At 28.5% G+C, this 10,322-nt stretch overlaps 1 protein-coding gene across 3 annotated transcripts in view; it reads left to right on the top strand.

Annotated features, from left to right (window-relative positions):
* The window catches only part of LOC100569170 (WNT1-inducible-signaling pathway protein 2), a 314,202-nt gene that overhangs the window by 187,030 nt on the left and 116,850 nt on the right, over positions 1-10,322 (top strand). For all 3 annotated transcript variants that reach the window (XM_029488998.1, XM_029488997.1, XM_029488999.1), the window contains one exon: positions 2,926-3,035. In XM_029488998.1, coding sequence (XP_029344858.1) covers positions 2,926-3,035 — 110 coding nt within the window. The remainder of the gene's footprint in view (positions 1-2,925; positions 3,036-10,322) is intronic.

Genomic DNA, 10,322 nt, shown 5'->3' with positions numbered 1-10,322 from the left:
TTCCCCCCCCCACACACACTCTGCCACTGCCGAGAGTACAAGAAAAATATCCTGGATTAATATAGCCAATATAAATATATACGACGTGGCGTGTCATGGGTGGATGTCGGCGGAAGCGTCGGATGGCCCCGCTGCAAGAGTTCGAGGAAAGCAATCTTCTCGGCCTACATCCCCTTTTGTCAAATCCCCTCCCACCCTAGACGGTTCCGATTAAAACCGAATTATTTTCCGCCTCCGGGAGACCGTAAAACGGATTAAAACGATGCAGTGGTGTAATTCGGACGCGCGCTCGTATATTATTATATGCTATCCACGCATATCATAATTTATTGTTATTATTATTTGTATCGCAAAATATTTCGCAATGCAGACGAACCGCAATAAGACGCGATTAGTTCAACACTTTTCGGTTGTGTAATGTTATTGTTTTTACACAATTATTTTAAACCTGAGACGTATAGAAATTAAAGTTATATTACTTATTGTACTTATTAGGTAGCTATATCTAAAAAAAATGTGCGACACGCCAGACCACACCACGTTTTGTTCTCAGTTTAAAATATCACAGTTTGTAGGTACTTAACTGAATTTTTCGATTCTATGCAGGTCGCTGTGGTGAACTAAAATATTTTTCAATATATTTATTTATTTTACATCACCCACAGATTATTTCAATATTACATTGAATATTTTATACCAACTGAAATGTAGAGGTACATATATTATAATGCACCACAGAATTCACGATAAAATAAATTATTATTATTCATCAATAATTGCACCACTAAAAAAAATATTATCAATTATTGTAAAATTAGTCGTTAGTCGAATTAAAATGTAAAATTTTAGTAAAACTCCACGAAATAATATGCAGTAAAATCAGAAAATTTGCATTGAAATATTATGTATGGATCTATAAATTAATATCGTGAACGTTAATTTATAAAAAATATAAAGAAGTAAAATATGCACAAAGATATCTTTAATTTTGATAAAATTACAGAATTTGAATTACATATTATTTCAATAATTGCATCTAACATTCTTACATCATTATCTGTCTTGCTATAATGTCAAATAAAAAAATATATTAATATTTTTTGATTGGCGCAGTAGATAAACATCGATTGATCATCGTTTTACACACGGTCTTAGAATATAAACAACATTTATCAGCGCAGTAATTGATTACCTTTATCAATTGTTTTTTTTGCATTCGATGTAGGTACTTTTGCAATTTATACTCCTAGGTAATTTTTTCTAAAAATATTGGTACTTACCAAATTTCATTTTTTGAAGTTTAGTAGTACACGCCCATCTTACAAAATATCGTTATTGTTATTTAAAATTCGAGATAATCATCGTTTGAACGCAATAACTTAAGCCACTCCCATCCTGCCAAATGAAACGTTTTCCTTAATACAACTATACAGTACGCGTAGTATATTGTTTTAGTGATTTTTTGATTGCACGTTTGGGGGCGCCACAAGGTATTGTTATATTTGTTTGGATTTTATACGGCCCAATTAGATAAGACGACGTGAGGTGTAGGTAAACATTTTGTAAGTTGTAACACAATATAAAATCGTATTAATACGGGTTCAGATAAACTACAAGAAACATGCACTTGACGATCGTAAAACCGCTGACGTTGATGCGAATTATTTGAACATAGTTCAGGTGTAGGGACAACGTTCACCGAGTTTTATTATTATTATTTTTATCATATAAATTATTATATTATGGTTTTCCCCTGAACGTAAAGTTGTCTCGGTCGTTAGCTCACTCGACCGATACATGATACCTCCCAATCCCCTCCTGCAGTCCGGTTCCATTGGTTTTAATCTTGAGTTTTTACGTTTTTAACAAACTCGTATCTTCCATAATTTGACGCTTATCACACAAAATATCAAATACCATTCTCTCGTATATCTTACAATTTCTGCTCATATTTTGTGTATTGTGATTATATAAAATATATAGTTCTTTAATTATTTAAACAAGTTTGGTTAGGGTTCAAGTTAATATTCGTATTATTTATAAAAAAAAATATTTGTTCAGATAATATTATATTATAATTTAGTAAGAAAAGTATGTAAAAAAAATACATAAGTACTATATTATTATTTTATGTTTATTTAAACAATATTTATTATTGCGTTATTTATTCTTACTTTCTATTATTGTAACATTTCCTCGTAATTTTAAGATAAACCGTAGGGCTTAATATTAAAGAAATCCTGTTAGAAGATTGCGTTGAAATATCACAAGTTAAATGTAGTTTAGAAGATTTAAACGTTTAATGTACATATAACTAAAACAATACCAATTACCATTATTTTAAAGATATGAAATAAATTGTATAAATAGTACTTTTACCTTCCATAACTAAAAATAATGCTTTTGAAATTAATTATGATAATTACACTTTAAGAATTTAACTATAACAGTTTACAGTTAATTAAATAAGCTTCATATGCAAATTTATGAAGGTTAGAATTTAAGTATTATATTTAACGTTTTTATATAACTACACTTAAAATATACATAAGAAAATAATTCCCGAACACTCATAAATTAAATGTAAACATAATAAATTATAAAGTAATGTTTTATTATTGATATTAAAATAATATGTTCTTTTGTTTTTAGATTTTTTTCTGGCTGCAAAATAATTATGTCTAAGAATTAATGTAATGTTATACACAAAAAGGTGTTCATAATATTAATGATAAAATAAAAAACCATTCACGATGAATATTGTTTGTTTTATTATTTCATTATCTGTAGGAATTCAATTTTATCATAACAAAAATAAATAATATTATTTTTATAATAACAATTATTGTATATTATATTTTATTCGATTCGTTTATTTATGCTTTATTATGCAAACTGCGTAGCTAATGTCAAATACAATTTCAGGTGAAATGATCGTCTGGTTTTCCGTCATCATTGCGGCGATCGGTTGGTGCGTGGACTGTTACATCGAAGACTTGTGTCCGAATTGCAACCTCTATCAAGATTCAGCTGAGGTAAGTACCTACACGAAACGTGGGTATTGACAGGGCGTTATGCGCATATACACAATATGTATACGTAGCGTAATATATTATATTATATTTATATAATATGGCATAGAGTTTTCCAACGTGACAACTTTAACTATTTAGTGAGGTATTTTTTTTTTTTCGGTCTCTCGGTATACTTGTCTTGATTTTGGCCGGAATTCAGATATGTTTGTGGTCCAACCGTAAAGGGGCGTGACGCGCACGAAAGTTAGTAGTGCAAGGTGGCCGGAATGTGGAACTCAACAGGAGGCTGGGAAATGATGTGCGAAAACTATGATAACTGGCCAATAAACTTAAACATTGCGTAGCATTACAAAAACAACTCGAGGGAACACAAACGTAGTCCACCCTCGAAACGTATATATTTCGTGAGAAACGAAATGCCGTAACGAAAAAATGTCGACAATTAGGACGTGTGCGCGCTTGTACGAATCCTGACACATCTGAGTAATTTCCAGAGCGAACAATCCGTCAAACACGGGACTAGGCTGTGCGAAATAATGCAGAGCTTTGAAATTAATAGGTACACTAAGAAATCGTTAAGAGTCGCGGCCAAACGAATATGCGGTTGGTGGCTCCGACTACTTTTTCCGGCGGCTAATAAGAACGCATAATTTTAGGTAACGTTCATACATGAATAGCGCGCGATTTTCAAATTTGTTTTGAATTGAACGATTTTTTTCTAGCATTCTACTACGTGAACGTAAGCTTCCTTTGTGCTAAAGGTTCCATTGTATTTTATCTTTTTTCTACTTTGTTTTCAAATATCCCGCCAACAGCTGTTACTCACTGGTGTGATATCGCCTAGCGGTGGGTGGAGCCACCAACCGCACATTCGTTTGGCCGCGACTATAACGATAGCAAGCACATATTATGCAATACAAATTGGTTAAATATACAATTATTTGAAAATCTATTTAAATCTTTGTTTAAATATATTTATGAAAAAAAAAATAACCATATGAAATAAAGTGAAATAATATCAATGTATTGTGTAATAATTAAACCAAAAAATATTTTAAAAAATCAATGTGTACTTATTTAAATAAAAAAAAATTTAGTGAATTATTTATAATATTTTTCTATATTCATACAGAAATACAATCCTGGGCACAAACGAGTTAAAAAGTTAAAGTAAAGTTAATTTTAACTTTTCTAACATTTACTTATCATTTACTTAATTTTTAACTTACGGTTTATTTTTTTATATACCTAAACTTAATAAATAACGAATTACTTTTAATCAAATCCAAATTACGATAACTTATAAATAATTAATTAACAAATATTTTAATACAATTATTATTGATGACACATGTTGCATAAACATTAACTTTTTATTATTTTAAGCAATGTTATTGACTATTTATAAATTAAAATAAATAAGTAACTTAACTTAATAAGTTAATTGTAAGTTTCCATATAACTATTAATTTAACCGAGTTAAAAAAAAAATAGGATAACTATTAACTATAAACTTTTGAAAATACTTTCTATCAACTTAACTTAACTCAATTAAAATTATCATCAACTTACCCAGGCTTGCAGATATATATAATTTTAAAATATAAAACATAATATAAACATTTAATGAGCACCTTTACTAATTATATTTTGTAAGAACATTTAGCTTTTTTACCCAGTGAACCGATCTCTTATGGAGATTATTTATTTATTTTTATTTATAATTTAGAGGAAAATCAACGATCGGTAATATCCATTCCATATTTAAGTACACGGGGATCACATTATATTGTTATACATTCATACCTATAGGTATTTACTTATTTATTATAATTCTTTCTTAAAAATATTTTTGACATTATTAACCGAGGGTATTAGCCGACTATATTATTTACACTATTTAAAATTATATTAAGTTAGTTGAAAAAGACCTATTAATAATTATTATCTCTAAAGTTAATACCAGACTTAATGAGTGTTTTTTTTTTATAAAGTTTTGTAGACATTTTGATATCATGATATAATATTGATATAATATTATAATATTGAATGCTTTTATAATTTCATTCTTCAATATTAATAAAACAAAATCGATTCTTTAAAATACAATAAGCTTTCAATTATAATATAATATGAATTCATATAGTGAAGTCCTGATTAATTTCATATACTAGGAAACTTACTAAAATATATATGAGTGATCGTGTTAATGCATTTACCCATTGCGCATACAAAACCAGATAATATGACTATATTAATTATACTAATATATTTTTAGTAGGTATGATACTTGTGAGCCAAACATATTGTGCCAACTAATCAGTACAACTCTGGTACGTGGACTTACAGAGTAATTCAATTTTAAACTTGCTTGCTCCGTTCGAGTTAGGAATATTGAGTTATTCAAAACATGGAATACGACTGCAAATAGTTCATGGCCTAGAAGTTCTTTACCTGCCTAATTTTAACATCGTATGGACACTACATTAATAGTTCTATCATCAATTATGTAACATTACACAAAACCTTTTCTATTGAAACTTTAGTAGTAGATGCCACGTTGGATATATAAACAGTAAACACCCAACACAAACAACTTTCAACTTGATCCAATTTTATGTAGCATTATGTATGTAGCTTATGAATTTACACTAAATATAAAATATTCGTTAGCATTTTGTGGAGATTTTTGTTAGCTTTTTATTTTGGTTAGAAATTGAAAATTGTTAACTTTTTATTCGATTTTCACTGGGGACTTATTTTGCCTACATTTCGGAATAATAATTTTTAGAATATTTCAAATAAGATATTAGTATTTAAAACTTAATACAATTTGACTAGGAAAATTAAGCAACGTGAAGCAGTTATACTCAATTATTTCAATTTTAAGTCAATATAAAACTGTTCTTTTATCACCGATGTTGCAGTATTATAACTGACCATTATAGTTTATTGAGTTGTAATTTATTTTTGTATTTAAACTTTCTATTGATTGCCAACAGAAATCTAAATAAAATAAATTTAAAATAAACATGGAGCCTTTCTGGTGATGCTTAGAGTTTGGATGAAATAATAATATAATATCAAATATATACAAGTTAAATATGGCAAAATTCCGCATAAGTGTATGTTATATAGCATAAACTTTCCAGCATTTCAGATCGCCCACGGCTCATCAATATTGAAGTTCTATAAAACTTTAATGGAATCCAATAAGGTTATTCAGTATTTTCATTCGTATGTTTAAAATATTATAGCCAGTGGTGTTTGGGGTTTTTTTTTTAAATTGTTTTAGTTCACAGTTAGGTACCTATTTTGCATACCAATCTCTGTGGTAATTTTGACGGTCTATGAAGATTTTCGTTATTAGCTCATAATTGAGATAGTTGAAGACAATAGTATACTAGTTATAATATTAGTTGAAGGGTTAGAGGGAAAAAAATCGGTCTTCTCGACGAAACTTATCCAGATAATTCGGGCAAAACTCGTCCTTCGGGGTTTGTGTTTACACTTAAAAGGCTAGGATTTCTGGTTACGACACCGTTGGTACCGCCAACAAAAACAAAAACAACGACATATAGCATGACTATGGTAAACAAAAGTGCCCTAAGTCAAACAAACCGGGAACATTGGCATTTTTGTCTTCCCACAGACAAGACAAGACCTGTCTCGTATTCTCATGTCACAAATAATGATGAAAAAACAACTTAAGATAAAACCGAGGAAAAATACTTTATACTTACTGACAAATAATTGTTCCAAATAAATCGTTTAAAGTTTACCACAGTCAAATCCTGGTCTTGTCTGAGCTAGTGAATTGAGTTTATTGTTTTTAATATTTTCGTTTATATTAGGATTTTTAAAATTAAAATTAGCTACAAAAAACGAATATTAATTTTATATAAAATAGTGTAAACTGGTTTTTAAAAAACAATTTTAAAAAGCTTTCAATGAAGTTAATAGCACTAAAAATATACAGGTATCCTAACTTAAACAAACATTATAAATTAATACTAAAACCTTGTAAATTTAATAACCTAAGCCAGTGGCATAACAGTAACTATAACAGCCTCATAAGTAAATTATAAAATCATAACATACGTGCAATGTAGTCTTATCCTTAGAATGAGTGTTGTTATAAGTGTTGTATTGTTGTGTACGAACAAATAAAGATATCAGAAAAAAATTACTTTGTTATCTTTATAAGGTATTTCATCTAAATCGTATCGTAAATGTAACGATTAAAATGGTTCTACTGCAATAAATAAGATTTTCATGTACACGATGATAACAATTATTATAAACATAATACGTACCTAGGTACAAACAAGAAATTATAACATATTTTATATAAAACTAAAAATATGCTTTGACGTAAATTCAAATATAATAACTCAATATATTTAAGTTATGTTGTCTAAATAAAATACTTTTTTTATTAGTTACCGTAAATGCATACTTAAAATATTTAGAAATTGCGCGAACGTGATTGGTAAAATACAAATAAAGTTCTAATATAAATAATTCTAAATAAAATAACTAATAATTATTTATTTATTGACACGTTTGCAATACAAACTTTTTTGTGAATAAAATATAAATGACTGTCTCCAAAACATTAAGCTTGTGGAGTAGACAATAGGTATTATCACTGTATTGTATTTATTTATCTATATTATCACATCGGATTTTAACATAAGTTACCTAATACATATTGAAATTACCAACATAAATAATTAATAAATCAATAAGATAAAATAACGTGGAAAATGTACAATAGATTGATATATCGGTATGTTGTAGGTATTCATGAGAAATATTTTTATATTTTTTGTATATATTACAAAAGTAATCAGCTGTGCTGCAAAATACCGCTAATTGCTAAAATGTAAATTTACGGGATAACGTCTGAAATGTTGGTGGAAGAAAAATGTTATCGCTGAAGACGTTGAACAGAAAAGAAAATAATATTACAATAATTATAACCAAGAGGCTAAACAATATAAAGTCGTCCATTGAGGGTAACGAAAATAATAATATAAGAAATATTTCATATACAACTCGGAATTCTCTTCATGCATATTCTAAACGCATTATAATATTATTATAATCTATGTAAAATTATCATTAATCAGTATGCAATATACAACAAACTGAATCATACCGACCACGACGACCACGTTATTGAATTGATATTATATTTATAAGAAAAAATATCATACGAATCCCTTAGACCTTAGGTACAACTTACAATGAATATTATGATCGCGTAAAAGCGATATCTGTGTACGCGTATGCTATTCTTTTGCGACAAGGAGCGTCCCTTTATGTTAATATTAATTCAAATCTATCGCTAATCGCATTCGCAAATTTCCATAAGACGTTTATCGTCACGCCACCGTATCTACTATAACGACGGACGGAAAAATGGTTTGAAATTTTTAATACGAGTGAAATAAACCGAACACAATGTATACAATACGCGTCCCGGGACACGAATGTATACCACGGTGACACAGATAAGCGACGGTTAAAACCTTCGAATTACGGTTTCTGTGACGACGTTAAGAAATAACGAAAATACGGACGAGATTAATCTTTACAGTGCCAATGTCGTAGGTACTCCAATTATTTTAAACGCGAGTATTAACTTATCTGCACTGCTTTGACTTTTACTCCGAGAAACGTCGTATTACCTTTCGTGATTTTTTTTTTCTTTCCGACATTTTATCTTGATATCATCTCCTCTCTGAGTACTTTTAAGTCCCACAAAAGTCTATTACACGACGAAATCGCACCATTACTTTTCCTGAAACCTGTGGATTTGGTCACATGATATTCTATCATCAAAAATAAGTGACAATCGTTTGATTTGTGCGTTATGCATATTTATTCCATAATATTTTTCCGAAAATTTAGAGTTGAAAACAATAGTAACTCCCCAAATAATCTAAGTAATTTAACTTAAGACATAAATTAAATCTAAATATGCATGGTATAAAATAATATGTTATACTATATGATTCCTTATTTTGGTTCTTCGGAACTTCAAAATAATATTATACCAAAAGCCGATTGGTAAGGACAGAAATCTCAAGAAAAAAAATATTCTATTTATTAGCGTTACAAAATAGTTCTCAATTTTCTGTACGAACACGAACCATTTTCCTGATTAACATATTTTAAGTATTGACTCTAGACTCGGATTGTTAATTCGCCCACATTTGAAATGAATAACCTTGAATACATAAACACCCCTGGTACTTAGTTATGCCGTCCGCTATTGTTTTGATATTAATATCAATACAACAATACGCATATTATATTGTGGTTGATCAGACTTTATTCGTTACCCGGCCGACATGTGATGATATGTTTGCACACTGATCAGTGTCCATGTGACCCATTTGACTGAATAGTTTAATATTGAAATGTTTTAATAAACGTTGAAAAGTAAATAAATTAAGTTATATTGATATTGATTTTGATTTAGGTTTTCTGCAACTACCAAATGTTGAAAATTACTTTTTCGCAAAAATAAATTGTTTTTATATACTTCGATTACAAGTTACGGCATACGATATAGTGAATATTTAATACGTAAGTTCATCATTATTAATTTTAATTTTGTAAACATTGTGAGGTGTAAAACCAATCAACTGTAAGTTGATTTTTATTTCTAATAATTTTGATGATTTATTTTGACTTAAAATGTACCTAGATTTAGATGGTAGAAAAAAGATAAAAACGATGCGTCTGTTAAATGCAATTTTAAAATAAAAAATGTTCTAAACTTCACAGAATGAATGTATATACTAAAGAAAAAATACAAATATAGTAGATTTTTGATTTGATACAATTAAACAGTCAATTAGAAAACAACAACACGGACAAGGTTTATAAAATTATAGTTTAAATAAAACTAAAAATCCGTAGATGCAATGTTATACGTTATATTCATTCGATTTTGCATAGTGAAATACCTATTGCTTGTAATGATAAGCTTATAATTTTAAATGTTTTAAATAATATTTATTTAAAAAATAAAAATTCGTTTCTTTAAAAGGACGTGCAATTTTATAATATAAGTCACTATACTGTATATAATTATAAAATATATCCTTTCTCTTTCATGTAGTTCTAAATCTATTCACTCGAACATGCAGTAATATTACTACAATCAAAATAATAATTTTGTTGTTTAAGTCTGTATTATAGAAAAGTATTTATTTTTTTTTTTAATAGTTGTTTATTTCTATAATATATACGCAGTCTACCACGTACCGT

Source organism: Acyrthosiphon pisum, chromosome A2, assembly GCF_005508785.2.
Source record: "Acyrthosiphon pisum isolate AL4f chromosome A2, pea_aphid_22Mar2018_4r6ur, whole genome shotgun sequence".
Taxonomy (NCBI): Eukaryota; Metazoa; Arthropoda; class Insecta; order Hemiptera; family Aphididae; genus Acyrthosiphon; species Acyrthosiphon pisum.
This window is presented reverse-complemented; position numbering and strand designations above follow the sequence as displayed.